Genomic DNA, 16,481 nt, shown 5'->3' on the forward strand with positions numbered 1-16,481 from the left:
ACATATCTATAATTTTAGTCAACAGTCAGGCGGAAATTATATGAGTTGGCGTTTAAAAATAGAAAAAAAAGACTCTGAATGGATTTAGATGTATGTACGTACTAAAACTGAAGTATACAGTGCCAGTGTACTTCCGAGCAAAATTTTAAAATGTCATTCAGATGTGGGTCCCCGGTAAACGGATACGGATGCATGTAATATCACGCGCTGAAAATTCAGTGTGTTATGTAAGTCTCGGGGTTTTAAAAAGGTCATATTATACAATTCGCACGCGTTAAAAGCGTAGCGTAGTAAGCTCTTAAGCTAAATAATATACGCTTGTCTTTTTTTTATTGTCGCTTTATCGTTTCATCGAGTTTCAAATCACAGTAGTTCTTAAAAGATTTCGCCTCAAAGAGGTAGACAATATTCAATTTGTTAAAAACGTTACACATTCTACGGCTCTAAATTAGGACTCTCTCCTGACTTCCGGATGTCACAAACCTACAATTTCAGACTCCGAACACTAAATATATTTACCAGTAATACACAGTCTAATAGGAATTGGGACCACGTGATATGTGTCATGCATACAAGATCATGTAGGTACTTACTATTTTTATTAGCATATTCATTATAATTTGATTCATATTTTTACATTTCGAGACGACCATGCGGGAAATGTGCTGGTGATGAGAAACCGCTGCTGATGGATATTAGTAATAGCAGAAGCAAAGAGAAGCCGCAGCCTAACTGAGGAACTCCTTCAAACTTCATTTTAAACCTTACCGCGTAGGAAATAGGTACTGTATGAGTATTTCTTCCAAGTCTACGATACGTGATTTTGTAGTACTAAGTTTTCTATGGTAGGCAGCGACTTGGCTCTGCCCCTGGCATTTCTGACGTCCATGAGCGACGGGGACCACTTACCATCAGGTGGGCCGTATGCGAGTCTGCCTACAAAGGCAATAAAAAAAAAACGTAACTATAGCAGAGTTTTATGTTTCTATGGCGAGTGAGTGATATCATAATATTACTGTATCGAGCCAACACACGTGATTTTAATCAATAAAAATTTGTTGAATATCTCGACAGCGATGCTATAGAGACTATAATTAGTTTGCCAAGTAGTGAAATGCTGTAGTTGAAATAGAAAACTGCAAAAATTACTTCATGGTTTTATTATTGAATCGGCAACGCAGTAAGTAGTTTTAACTACACTGGTGGGTCAAGAGTCGTGGGTGCGACTTCCACGTTGGACAAATATCCGTGCTGTGAACAAGCTTATTAAAATATATCGATATTTATTTTAAATCCCACCCTGGGTCAGATTACTCTGTTTGAGTTTAATCGATTATTTGTTTTTTTTTTTTTTACCAGGAACTCTTCTTGTAAAATTTGTTGATACTTTGAATTTTTTAAGGAAATTAACAAACAGGAATAAACCTTAAAACATTTTTATTGCTTAGATAACAGGACGGGCTCACTCACGGGTGGTCAGTGTAACTCATAGATATCAACGACATAAATGCCGTAACCCACTTTGAAACATAAGTTCTAAGTCTCACATACCTACATACACATACGGGCTTAAAATTGAATTTCTAAAAAAAATCGGTCCCTCCCCGCGATGGTCTTCCCCTTTTGGGGAGCCCAGAACGGGTGAGTGCCAAACTAGTGCCGCGGCTCCTCCTCTGGTTTGTAGAGGTGGGCCCGCGGCATGGGGCCGGTGGCGGGCCCCACGGTTGCTGACTGTTGTCCCTGTCTGTATATAGTAGTTTAGTTAGTTTAGTTTAGTTGTAGTTAGTTGTAGTTAGATAATAAGGAAAAAAAAAAAAAAAAAAAATAGCATTAGGAAGCAGAGGACAGCAGCCGGCGCCGGGGTGCGTCGTCCGCGGGCATCACTCCTCCTGCATCATCAAGCCCGTCGTATTAAATATATGTATGTATTTTTGTCGATGTGAGTGTGCCGAAGCACGCTGCGAACAGCCCCCCCCCCCCAATCCAGTCTTGCATCCATTTCACCCCTGCCCTATGTGGCAGGGAGCGGTAGTGGGGTTTACCCCGAGGCCCGCTCCGTGCCCCCGTAAGGGAGTACGACGACCCCGAAAGTAAAGTAAGAATTTCTAAAAATGTTTCATGATCAGTAAAATAAACCTAGGTTAGTTGAAAACAAATACTAACTTGAAATTAATCGGATTAAATAGCGAAATTTCTAACATCTTATACAAATTGTTATAACGACGTAAATCGTATTGGATAAAAAAAAACTACAAGTACTTGGACTTGGAGTGCAAGCGATATGTGACCGAATCGAAGTTCGCTTAGAAATAGCTCGTGTCGTTTTTGGCACAACTTCAATTTCGTGGCGCGGCCAATAAACGATGGCTTTGTGAAAAAATGTGACAAGCCAGAGTTACAGTAGGTAAATAAACCGAATCTTGATCTATAGCTGCCTGTGCACATAGAAAACTACACAGGGCATCTTCAAAGAGTGTACTAAATCAACCCGATTTAATCGTTGAGACTTCGTTAAACAAACAATCTCACAAAGTCTGCTAACAAAGTACAAACAAACCGATTTGAAATTAGCATTTTTATTTAATGCTGTACACAAGTTCTAATTTCACGATTGCTATGTCTTTCTAGTCAGAAAGAAGCGAACACGATGACAATTTCCTGTTTTCATGCAGTTAAACATTATATAATTTTAATAACGAAAATATTTAAATGCAAATAGCATTAGAAAAATAACTTTTACACTCAGATAGGACAGAGTTTGAACGTGAAATGTTTGAGATTGTACCACACGAACATAGTTGTGAAGCGTTTTCATCTCAAACATACGCTGCATATTTATCGCGACCCAAGCTGGAAAACCGCTCAGAAAGATTCCAGACATTTCATACGTTCCTGCAAAATGACAGCGAGCACGACATTCTGGGCAACTACAATTTAAGTATCCTGTCATTCAAGTGCTTTTGCTTCACTGAAGTATGAAATGCTTAGACAACAATGTCAACGTCAATGTCAATGTAATGTCACGAATATATTCTAATTTTTGGTTTCTTATCTAATGTTGTTTTTTTTTATATTTTTTGTTTAAGTTATATACATACATTTTTTATTAAAAATTTTATAATTTCATTTTTTCTATTATAAAAATACATCTGTCTTTGATGGATCCTGAAGTTCTTTTGCCACTACGCACGAAAAGACGAACATAACCTCGAGCAGCTGATGGTTACTGGGAAGATCAAAGGACAAAGACCAAGAGGCCGCAGCCCAATTAAATGACCCGATCAAATCCTATAATTTTCGACACCAAGCTGCATAGTGCTCGCCACGACACCAAAGACAGAAAATTATAGCACCATCAACGAGAAATGAATCTCTCATCGGAGGAATCACGACCCTCAGTGACGTGAAAGACAATGTGAGGAGGAGGATTACATATTTAATCTTGCCCACGAGAGTACCCACATGTGTACGTTTGCCCCCCAAACAAATATTATGTCACGCCCCTTCCTCCTAACACCCTCACTCTTTAACCACTTTATTCAGACATGTTTAATTGCACTTGTGTTCTTCCAATGACCTAAATTCGACTACAATCATTAACAGCACAACAAACAAGATACTAATTCATTTATTATTTTGAATTGACAAAACTATAGTTATAACTAGATAATTCTATTTCACAGTTTTCCCTTTACCCATATATAACATTAAATGTACATATTGTATTTTCTGTCTAATATTTCTAATACTAGTCTAGTCTCTAGTCCACATTCACAAACTCCCTTTGTGTAAAAGGCATAGAGCATCCTCTTTCAACCCCTACCAAAAACATCGTTAGCCGATTTACGAATCTAATAACTATGGGGCCGCGTGTTCATTCGTTCATAAAGGCATAAAAAACACAGATGATTTTAAACTATATTTTCCAATATACTTACTAATCTCTTTCTGTGGATGTCGAAATAGACGGGTATGGGATTCGCCGAAGAATGTGCATTTTCTAAGTATTGTACTATATTCATCATCAGCGAAGTCATTTACTCATAATAGAGCATATTGTAAAGCTGCACGAATAGATACCACTATCATGCCTAATTTTGCTGGGAAGCAACGGCACGTTTCTTTTTGAACCGTCCCATCTTTTAAATACAGCCGTTAAATAAAATGACTTTTTAATGTCTACGTGCCCTATCGTTTAGCCGTCAAAAGTAATAATTTAAATTAAAAATCAATTAAGTGCAATACAAGTAATTTCAATTTAAAAAAATTAATTCCAACTACTAGTTTTTACATAAACTGTAATTACAGTTCGGTTTATCTTGAATCATCTTAACTAACATATAAAATATCATTTAATATTCTCCGATTCCCATAAAAAAAAAGCACAAAATGTTACAACAGATTAAAATTCATTGATTCGTTTCAAAATTGTCGTTATAATAAACTTACTTTTCTTCTACTCCTCGATGTAGTCGCCATTCCCTGGAAAGACGAAGAAATATGAATTTAATTTCTATTACGATATTATTCCAACACTGCGAAACCGAATCGATTATAATCCTATTAGCGGCAGATTTCTAGGAATCATTCCTGTTTTGAAATACTTAGAAGTACTCGTATAACGCAATAAATATTTCACTTTCGTATAAGAACAGGTACAACACGGTAGAAAACGTTTGAGTCAACGGCGGATCCAGGGGCAGCATCATGGGGTCATGACCCCCTCCCCTGAGCTAGTTCCAGGACTTGACTAATTGAAGAACATCATGATTTATTTATTATCTACTGTTATCAAAATTAAATTATAAGTTCTTAACTTGCCCACGACTATGTGACCCCCTCCTGGCCCCAAAGCTGGATCCGCCCTTGGTTTGAGTATTAAAGAGAAGCACAAACTAGTAACCGATCCACCAAAATTTAAGTAGAATGAAATAAATAAAAATTTATCGGTATTGAATTGTGTTGAGTAACAGAACGACAGCTATTGATAATGACGACACTTCAATGGCTGCCTTGTTTTTGGCATTTCTGTAAAATTATTGTCTCGTTCAATTGGTTACAGTATTTATTGTTTAAATATCTTTTTTGATTTGAATACTGAACGAAATTTGCGTGACAGTTCTTCTCGTCGACTTTTCATTTTTTATTTATTTGTTGCTTCGATGGGTCGACGAGCTCACGGCCCACCGGGTGTTAATTGGTTACCGGAACCCATAGACATCTACAACGTAAATGCCGCCACCCACTTTAAGACATCTCAGTTTTTACAGTAGAACGGCTGCCCCACCCTTCAAACCGAAACCGCATTACTGCTCTACAGCAGAAATAGGCAGGGGTGGTACCTACCCGTGCGAACACACAAGACGTTCTACCATTAGTAAGCCTGTTTATAATTACATATATACATAGTATTATTAAATATCATATTATATATAGAATATACATATAGTATTTTTGTCAGTTTTCGTAAGTCACAGGCACAATGTTTACGGTGTGGTCCCGCGTTTTTTTATTTTCATTACATATATTATTTCTGACGTTTCAAATGCTTTATATTTTTAGCGATTACGGACGACTAAAATGTTATTGTCAACAATTGATTATTATGCTAACTATACTATATAATGAGAACAAAAAACGCGAGATCAATTCGTAAAATAGTTTAAACTTGCTGATAATGTTAATAAGCCTCGAGAAATAGATAAATATGACTTATTCCATATACTATATATACTTATAGTATATTTATAATATCATTAGCAGCATATTAAAAACGTTTAGTGCTGCTGTTGTTTATTTCAATTTGTTGGTAATTTTATAATGTATTACATCTATAGCTCCCTAGCTCTGACTAAGTAGACTTAATGAAATTCCTTTTTATTTATACAATCTTCTTTATTTATATTAAGCATAACGCTGGAATTGAAACATAAAATACTTACTTACAAAATTAATTACAATTCTATACCCAAAATAAAATAGACATCAAATAGTCTTTAATGCTGGAAGGTGTATACTAAAACATTAACGATCTTACTCATAATAAGTTATCGGAGCTTTATAAGCCGGTAATATTATTATGAAGTTCGCCAAAAAAGTGTTATTGTTTTTCATAAGAAATGAATATGAACTGTAAGTATTAGAAAACATTTGAGAATAGTCAAATAAATAATAATGCCTGATTTTAGCATACAATAAATGTCTATCCAAAGAATTTTATTGTATTCTAAAATTTGTATACTTAATAAATGAAATATTTTATTACACATAGTAGAGTGATTTCGAGAAAATTTAACAGAGAAGATCGTTTAGAAAAACTAAGGTAGTAAGAAAAGAAGAACGTAACAATCTATACATTGAAGAAATTGAAAAAAGTTATACTCTGAATTGGCGTCTAACCACACTATGTGGATTTTTTTCTTGGTTTATCTGTCCATTTCTTTTTTTGTTTCTTCGAGCATAACACGAAAACTACTGAACTAGTTTTCTATCGCTAAAATTTTTATATTTAAATTGTATTAATATGCAGAACGCAATGAAATGCAATGGAAATTAGCTGACGTGACTTACTTCTGATTTAGATTACAGCCTTATCCAAATACGAACCGTCCTAAAATAATATGTATCTTTGCATAGCTATGAAAATAAATATTGTAATGTGTTCGATTGTCAAAACAATGAAGTTGAAGTAGGTGTATTTTAACATTCGGTATTAGCATCTTGGCTTCGCGAGTGATAGCTTAACAAGCTTTTTTGAGAGACTGTCTGATGATATTCGGCAATATATTGACTTTAATAACACGAATAAGTGCTAACACTGATAATATTTGACCAGTATAAATTTACGATAGATTAAAAAAGCTAATTAGGTCGTTTATAAGTTTTAAAACAACAAAATATTCTATAAAATTAAATGTTACAGTATAAAAGATATTTTAGAATGTCATAATTTGTGACCAACGCTGATGCACACTTACCCCGACTTATAATATAAATTTGGCATTCATCCAAGAAAGAAAACTTGTATAAAAGGGATCAGTGTTTTAGTTACAACGTATATTTTTGCTAAATATTTATAAATTAAATCTGATAGTATATTAGCGGCGGTTTATGCATTTCCATCAATTTCAAATATTGATACAATTGAGAGACTGACGATTGACTGATAGAATTCTGTATAAATTAAAATTACTGCCGAGCGTGTCATTCACCTTTCCAATGTAGGTCAAGTTTGCAAAATATAATATGTAATATTATTATTACTATGGAAGGATTCCTATTATTCCAGACCGCTTTATTACTTGAACATTCCTGAATCTTGTTTGAGCACTTCGTTATTGCAGGAATATTAATGCATTAAAACTCAATAGGTATGCGGCAATATAAAATACGCCTTGTAGTTTCTAACTAAATTCATAATATAGATAAGATAGAAAGCGTAGTCTGGATATAGTTCGATAGCAAGATCAAGGTATTAGATCAAGGTATTTATATTATTAGGCTTATCGTGATTTAATACTAACTACTCTTTGACAAACTTTGTCAATTAAGTTTACTAATTAAACTATCGTTATAGGTAGCATAATAAATTTATTTACCACATTGTAGGTAATGTACATAAAATTAAGATTTCCAGATTATAATAATAAACCAAATAACCTTACTATATTCATTACAAGTAGATACTTGCAATCAATCATAATTGTAATCGATTTTTGAGATGTAATTTGAGAGATTTCAGAACTGGACTAGAAACATTAAGTAACTAAGTAAAAAAAGAAGATAATAACTTAAAAACATACAAAAGTTTACTTTGAAAGCTAAACACAAGTATTTTGTAGGAGATGTAGTGATACAGTTAAAGTTATTTGGATTCTTAATCACACATTAAGTTTTATTAAAATTATGAAAGCGAATAAAAAGCAACAAATTGTTAAACCATGAGTCTACTGGTTTCCTTTTATTCACGAACATCGCTACCGAACTGCAGCATACGGGAAGTTTACTTTAAAGATTTGAAGTATGACGGACGGCTGTCGCTTTGACGTAAATTACATATTACAATATTGTACGAATTGTAGGTACCTACTTATGCGCCGTTATGTCATTTTCTATTAGTACCACTTTAAAATTAGTAGCAACTTCACTAGCAACGAAGCATTAATCTAGTATTAGAGATCTCTGGTTGAATGTTATACTCAAGTGTGAGATATAAAAAAAAGATTATTGACAACGTAATCCGATACACAAAACAGAAAACAGTAAAGAAGTAATGAAAATAGACTTTCTAGTTAAAATAACAGAATGGCAAGGAATTACCAACAACGAACGGATTACCCAGTTATTATGTGAACATAGCTTTCCTGGAAATAATTTGGTAAGAAACACTTTTCATGATGGAGTTTTAGGCGGGAAAACTCACAAATAGTTTGCGTTACATACGAACGGAGTCTAAATCTTCGTTTGGCCCGTGAATGTTTACCATTGACATACGATTCACTGGTAAAAGTAAATTTCATGAGAATACTAAAGATTTAAATATAGATAGAAATATTTCCTATATTTAAGTATGAAATATTAAACTTTATTTGATGTGCAATAGAACTAGCCTTTAACAACATTTTTGTATAAAAATCATGGAAATTAGTCAAATTACGTTAATCTAAAAGTAAGACTTCAAAGATAAACCTAGTAATTTCTTAAGTAATAGCTTTTTGATAAAAAAAAATCACGATAAAAAATCAACAACATCTATTATGTTGTCAAACTGGTTTCACAGTCGTAGCGGAGGAAAGTTTATAACAAGACTCATTCGTTACCTAATATTCAAAAACTTTAATTGGCAGCGCGATATTCAATTTACTACAAAATTATAATAACTTCATACGTTTCCATAATATCAAAGATTAGCGAATTAATTTATTTTCTATGCAATATAGATATTCTAAACTATGAAAATGCTAAAATTCTATTCTGGCACAAACTAATTTCAGAGAAAATTGCAGTAACCTTGTTAATGTGAGGGTTAGCTGCGGAATGTCAACTACTAATATTACCTAAGAGTATGACGCAAGGTCGCAACACAACATTTCAACCTGGTTCTTAATGTGAGCTGTTTAGTCGTAGAAGTTAATAGTTTAAGAAAGCGCGAGGGTTGCGTGCCATCGATCGATGGGGTTACAAGCATTTGGACTTAACCTTGCACGTTCCAGCATATTTCCAGCCTTGATTAGAGCTTCATACGTACTTAAATAACTAATTGTGTTAATGTGTTACAATGTCTTTTCTCCATTACGCAGATGGCACGTTTTTATTGTGATTTAAAAAAGCGGATGAGTGAAGGGGTCCATTTATAGGGAGTTACCATCGTACGCCGTCGGTTATAGAACGACTGCTCAAAGAATATGTATTGCTGCTGCACACCATAAATTTCTCTAGAACGCGTGGTTCGAAGAAAAACAATAAGCGGTCTACGACTAAGTCATACTATAGGTATTTATGATTTATACGCCGCCATTTCATTTATATTATCAAAGAGGTTTTTTTTTTCAATGAAACCTAAATCTTTAATTCTTTATTTATCAAAAGACACATCATATAAAAATGACATATGTTAGACTCTATAATAATATATATTTATTAGTTGAATATGGAGTACTTTGCTCCGGAAAAATGGACAACAATGTTGAAATAATGTTTACTATTGTAACTTATACGCTTGCCAGTCACTGGTGGTAGGACCTCTTGTGAGTCCGCGCGGTTGGGTACCACAACCCCGCTTATTTCTGCCGTGAAGCAGTAATGCGTTTCGGTTTGAAGGGTGAGGCAGCCGTTGTATCTATACTTGAGACCTTAGAACTTATATCTCAAGGTGGGTGACGCATTTACATTGTAGATGTCCATGGGCTCCAGTAACCACTTAACACCGGGTGGGCTGTGAGCTCGTCCAACCGCGTAAGCAATAAAAAAAAACTTAGTTTACTGAACCACTGAAAGTAGCTGCAGCTAGCTAGTAATCCGTGTAAAATTGTCGTGAGAACGGAACTTAGCACATTATTATAGAGCACTGATTGCACGTTCTGCTGCAGATGAGCTAAAGAGCGTAGGTATCAATGCACGGAATATAGCGCAAGTGAAAAAAAAAAAAAAAAAAAAAAACTATCCCAAATTAGTAGTCATAACAAAAGTGTCGAATGCCTACAATTATTATTATAATCGAGAATCCAGACTTTTTTAATATAAAAATCACACAATTGCGACTCTACAGTGCAATATACATATACATAACTATACAAAGACTATTCATTGAATGGTACATCCAACATGTGACTTACACGTGCCACGGTGCTAATAACTCAAAAGTTTAGTGAAAAATTTGAAACGATAATAACCAAACAAAAGAAAATAAAGAAAATTCTTGTATTACAATGATTAAGTAATTACAGAAACTGTGTGCTTTATAGATTTATCTCCACCAAATTACGCTTTTAAAACTTGAGAATCAATTGGTAGCTACGCGAATTATAACAAATTTGAAGGCATTGATTGATAGCGTGATTTATTTTGTTACGATAACTTTCCGCTGGACTAATTGTTGTTTTTACGAATTAACGATGTAAATTTATACATTTTTCGTAAACTGTAATAATATACGCCCGGATTCGAAATTGCGACCTTCTCTTTCAAGGGGCACAACTGTACCACGAACTAAATAATTAATTTAAGCCTAATCACTCAAATTCGATCATCTTAGTAATAATAGATAAGAAAAACACACACCATGACAAATAATAGAGAAAGGAGAAGAGACATAGTTTTACATCGCCGTTGTTATTATGCTGTGGCAAGATAAAAATTGATTTTGTACGTACTTATGACAAATTAGTGAATGCACACGAGGACGAGGTCACGAAGGATACAGAATCGCGAACTTTTGAAGTAGTAGAATGAGCGGCGCGATCGCAGCGATCGCGGAGCTGGGGTAGCACGAATGCGACGTCGCAGCCAACCTTTGTGCGCTGTGCGTCGGACGGACGTTTAATGCGCGGGTATTTCGGTAGATCACCACCATCAAACAAATCGCGACCGTGCGACCCGGCCTCAACGAGCACTCTAATTATAAACTTGTTTATATTTTTTATTCCCTCCATGACTTTTATTCTATTACCACGCTAATGTTCGGACCGGCCGGCCACGGCGTCGCGAAGACCTCGCTAGGCGACCTCGACTGCCACGTGCGCCCCGAAATAGATGCCTACGCGACACTCGAATGATCATCACCAATCAGATTATTAATCGGGAACGTATTGAGTATTTCGGCGCCAAATGCGTTTTGGACGGCGTCGGGGTCATAAAAACTAGAAGGCAAGAGCCGCGCGACTGGACGCGAAACGTCGCAACACTCGCAACAGGCGAATAGGTGGGTGTCGGTAGTGTCGGTACGTACCGAGATCGTGTCGGAGATCGCGCTGCAGAAGGCGCTGAAGCCGGTCGACGCGGCGGGCGGGCTGGGCGGCGGGCTACCGTGCGCCCCGTCCATATCGCGGCGCGGCCCGACGGTCTGACGGGCGACGCGCTGAGCACTGCCGACGCGCGGCTTCGTTCGCGCCCTCGCGTTACATAAACCTGTGCTCTCGCCTGCTACTCGCTCCCACCTGTCCGTTGTCGCTACGTTTTGGCATCGCATGCAACAACAATAACACTAAATAATTATAGACAACCTATATGTATTTTAAGACCACTCACTATTGTAACGTACTAATTTAAGATAACTAGTATTCGTTTATGTAATGATTGAAATTACAACATAAATAATGATACCTCAAAATTTAGATTCACTTTGTGTATTATTTTCACCGATGATAATTAAACTCATCAACGAGCTGCTAAATAAAAAAGGCAGAAAATAATACTCAACATTTAAATTATTTTATGTCTGTCTACAAAACCATACGCCTAACTGAGTGGTTACCATCGCTCTAGGACGTCAGCTATGCCAGATACATGCCATGTCACGAAAAATTATTAACTCTATTGTTTTTGTCTGTTTACACATAGATTAGTCCTAATATTTTTAGCATTAGATCCTGTTTATCAAACTATATTTGTATATATTAGCAATTATTCAACAATTATTCAGGTTGTGCTGGTGTAAATAGGCTCCGATAACCACTTATATGCCAGATAGGCTGTGGAATTGTCTGTGAAAATACAGCAATTTAAAAAGAGCCTTAAAAGGACTTCATTGAAATTAGTTTTGCCAAGCAAAAAGGTCGCACGATTTACATTCGAAACAATACATTATCATTCGAATATTTTCGCTTAGTTCGTGATCGGAATATTGATAGGTAATGTTCGTTTAAACCGACCTAATTATAATATAAACTAACTAACATAGATATATTAACCAAAGATAAAAACAAGCTATAAAACTGTGCGATAATTTGGTACGTTAAAAATAAATATAAAAATCATAGTACAATAGAAACAGGAAAACTATTGCACGTCTATTTTTATTAAGCTACTTGATATTATGTAGGTACAGGAGCCCAAAGATTAAAAATCCGTGAATACCACTGAAACATGAGGTCTAAGTCTCATTTGTATAGTAGCAGCTGTCGCACCCTTTAAGCCCGAACGCATCACAGCATCGCGGCTGAAATAGGCAGGGCGGTTGTACCTATTCGTACACTTTTTTCCTACCTATTCTAATGACCTCGAGGGGTCATACTAGATACACGGGACGAGTAAGTGAGCTCACGGGGCTCTAATCTGGTGAATCTGTTAATACTGGCCCTAGCAAGAACAGCGCTTCGCAGAATCTACCACCGAATCATAAACGCAACCAACTGGGAATATCCAGCGAGAAACTCAGTGGGCTGTGTCTGAGGGTTAATTTTCTCGCTGAACCCTTCGTCGCAAGCGACGGATTCGACAAGAACGGTGACCGGTGCTTGAGGTACCTAAAAGCAGTGATAGTGGATCGGGAAATCCGAAATGACGTGACCGTACACACTAAACAACGTATATGGTGCATTGAGAAAAAGGGATTGCATTATTTTCTTTCGGACAAAGATGTTTGTAGTTTCTGCACCATCTCATTTCAAGATCAATAGTGCAGGGTTTGAAAATTTCTAAAAAACCAATTAAAAAGCCGCACGTTGCGGTATACAAAATCATTTTTGATAGGGTAGATAGAAATCGTCGCGCATCTCGTATGTGGTTTCATTATATTCCCAAATATTAAGATCCATGAGATGATGAGTTGCTTCCCGTGAGAGGCCATGAACGCTTTCAGCAAGCACGTGAGCAACACGCATTCAGATTTTTTTTTGAATGGAGGAATTGTTGATGGCCCCATAGCCATTCCAGCTTCAGTAGGACAGACGGGTGGCCACGGATTCATTTAGGAGGAAGGCTTTTCCTTCAAACCATTTGTCCTTAACATATTGATCGATATAACATATCGAAATACCTGATATTGAGGTCATCGTAGCCTAAATAATAAGACGCCCGGTGTACTCGTATCGAGGAATGCGACTGAGGCCGTGGTTAAATCCTGTTCCCAGGTATTTATTTGCTAATGAAATACATATCCACATAACAAACGTTCACGAATTACTTCCACGCTGAAGTAATAACATCGTTTAATAAAAATCCAATGCGCAAAAATATTATTTGCGCAAAAAATGTTTGAACTATTTAAACTAGTAATTTGTACATTTTAGATGACAAGAATAATTGTACATTTTATGAGTTACACAAATTTTAATGAAAACTGTTAGGTACTACTAATTTAGATCGCCTCGTTGACACATTAGTGACAACTACTCCCCAGGATAAGCGTTCAATTCTCGGTCACAATCCTGAAACTTTTTTTTATTTTTGCTCTAGGTGATATCTACATAGTATGGACTTATCAATTTACAATGTTAAGGTGTATTCGGCAATGACTCACAAAGCGGCCAGAGGGACATTACATTATGCTTATCCTATTATTTGAGTTAAATTAGTTAAGATCAACGGATCCGTTTTCACGCTTTATGTATGTCTGTTTGTTGATATAATTGAACGTCATTTTCATAGTCTTCAAGATATCAATTAACTTGTAAATTAACACACGTATCAAAATACACAAGATGACAACATATACGATACAGTAATTAAGCAGCTTCACAGTAATGTCGTGACCAGTAATTTATTGTCAGTTCGGTTTGTTATTCAAGCGTGATTGTTTATTTTTTAAGTAAATATTTATATGTATTATTTTCTTGGCCTGAACTTGAATTGTCCGATATTCACTATACCTAACACATTTAATCACTAGGTATAGCTACGTATTCTGCTACCGCGCTTTGTATTTTTATATTTACAATTAGCTGCAGGATTACATAGATACTTAAGTAAGTTATACAGAATCAAAGTTATTGTTGACTAGCGGCCCGCTCTGGCTCCGCTCAGGTCTTCAACAATAATTTCAACGATTTTTGACGTTGTTTTATTTTTTTAAATAAAATAACAGTTGTTGCGGCATAACTACAAAAGTTAGACATATGCTGTCTCGACACTTATCTGTAAATAATAATGTGCTCTACAAAGTCGTAGTACATCATTTTATTCTATCATTACTAGTTTTCGCATTGCACGAGATGTAAAGAATATTTTAGGTAATTTTTTTACACCTTGGGTTACATTACTGGACTTTTAGTAAGGATCCCTAATTTTTTTCAAAAAATATTATAGCCTGTCACTCGGGAATAGTGTAGCTTCCATACATTGAAAGAATTTTTCAAATCGGTTCAGTAGTTTTGGAGCCTATTCAATACAAACAAACAAACAAATCTTTCCTCTTTATAATATTAGTATAGAAGTATAGATAAAAATAAACTAGTTTCCATTAAAATAATTAATTTAATGCTAATAATGTTAAATGATCTTTACTCAAATACTTTAAGCCGTTAACAGGAAATGTGATAATCAACAAATAAATGTTATCTATTTATAAATAGAAAATGACGAAACAGTTACTCGTACAGTACTATTTTCTCGCATGTTTGTCAGCCGATTTTTTTTCGTTTAGTTTAGCTATTGAAGAAGCTCAAGTGTGATTCACGTAAAAAATGTCGATACAGTCAGACACCTTATCAAAAAAGTAAAAATTGTCGAGTAGCGTTATTTCTTGTTTGTCAACCGATTTCCTTTCTTTTTTTGTTGTTTAGTAGCTATTGACGAACTTGAGTGTTCATCTAAGAAAATATGTATGTAAAAACAGTCAACAATTTTTTTCAAAGAGACAAAAATGGTGTTACCAATAAATAAATAGACCAAGGGAAAATGGTATTCCATCTATGAATTTAAATATTGAACTGTCAATAATACTAGTGAAATTTCGATTATTGGGCAAATACTAGTAATAAACAATGGTCAAAATCACACTAGACTCAAATAACATCCAATTCAACAATACGGTAGCACTCCGTAGATCTACGAAGGCAGAGTCGGTCTTGGCTTCATGACTGCAATTTTGTTTTAATTAATATTTTTCCCTACTTATTCGTTGGTATCCTAGGGGCCTATTCCAGCTAGCTCGGACGGATAGGTGAGCTCACGGGCTCAACCTGAGTGAATTTGCTAACACTTGCTAGGGCAAGAGCAGTGCTTCGAAGAATGTACGACCGGATCGGAAACGCGACCCACTGAGAGCTAACTACAGTCTTTACCTGTGTGCTTAGTGCGAGTTTTTTAAAGTTCTCGATAGCGTAAAAGTTAATTCAAATTCGTATGCAGTTGGAATGTTTGCTGCTAGGGACGCTGTTCCAACTGTATACAAAATTTACATAGCTTTTACGCTATCGACAACGTTAAAAAACTCGCACTAAGCACACTCGTTCATACAGCCAGCGACTATTGTTATCCCACACAGGTCCTGATGAATTCTAATAATCCAGACTTGATATTGTTGGAGGCTATTAGTTCTAAGGATAGCAGGAATCAAAACACAGGTTACCTCGATCACTTCAACACCTTTTTTTTTTTTTTTTCCCACAGGAGAAAATCGCCGGATCCCCACCCGCGCGGCAGGTGGGGTATGTGGGAGTTGAACCTCACTAAAAACTTCTGCCGCTGACAACCGGCGCCCTACCTCGGACCGGGCCGGAGCCCAGTCGGGGCTATTGAAACGGCGGGACAGGGTTGACGCAGAGCACATTACATCCATCCGACCGTCCCACGGACGCCGGACCGGTGGCCGCCAGCGACACGACCACCGGTTCCCTCGTTCAGCGGGCCGAGAGCCCGCTTTGATGGCGCCGCGTTACACCTTCCCCCAGAGCGGTCGGGGGAACGCGGTCTACCATCACCACTTCAACACCTTACACCGAGTTCGACGAAACGCAACACTTAGCCCACAGCGTAAGCCCGCTCAGTTTCTCGCCACATCTTTTCTACAGATCGCGATTCCGATCCAGTAAAATATGGTTTAA

The 16,481-nt window shown here is 36.3% G+C and overlaps 1 protein-coding gene across 2 annotated transcripts in view; it reads right to left on the reverse strand.

Annotated features, from left to right (window-relative positions):
• Positions 1-11,686, reverse strand: part of Eip63F-1 (Ecdysone-induced protein 63F 1) — a 24,811-nt gene extending 13,125 nt beyond the window's left edge. Inside the window, exons 1-2 of one of the 2 annotated variants that reach the window (XM_028181286.2) lie at positions 11,447-11,686; positions 4,450-4,482 (exon numbers count right to left, since the gene is read on the reverse strand). In XM_028181286.2, the coding sequence (XP_028037087.1) occupies positions 4,450-4,482; positions 11,447-11,686 (273 nt within the window). Of the gene's footprint in view, positions 1-4,449; positions 4,483-10,871; positions 11,117-11,446 lie in introns of those variants that run through there. The other variant, XM_028181287.2, reaches the window with a different exon arrangement.
• Positions 11,687-16,481: the final 4,795 nt, after the last annotated feature.

The sequence above is a fragment of the Bombyx mandarina genome, chromosome 08 (genome assembly GCF_030267445.1).
Source record: "Bombyx mandarina strain Sakado chromosome 08, ASM3026744v2".
NCBI classification, from domain to species: Eukaryota; Metazoa; Arthropoda; class Insecta; order Lepidoptera; family Bombycidae; genus Bombyx; species Bombyx mandarina.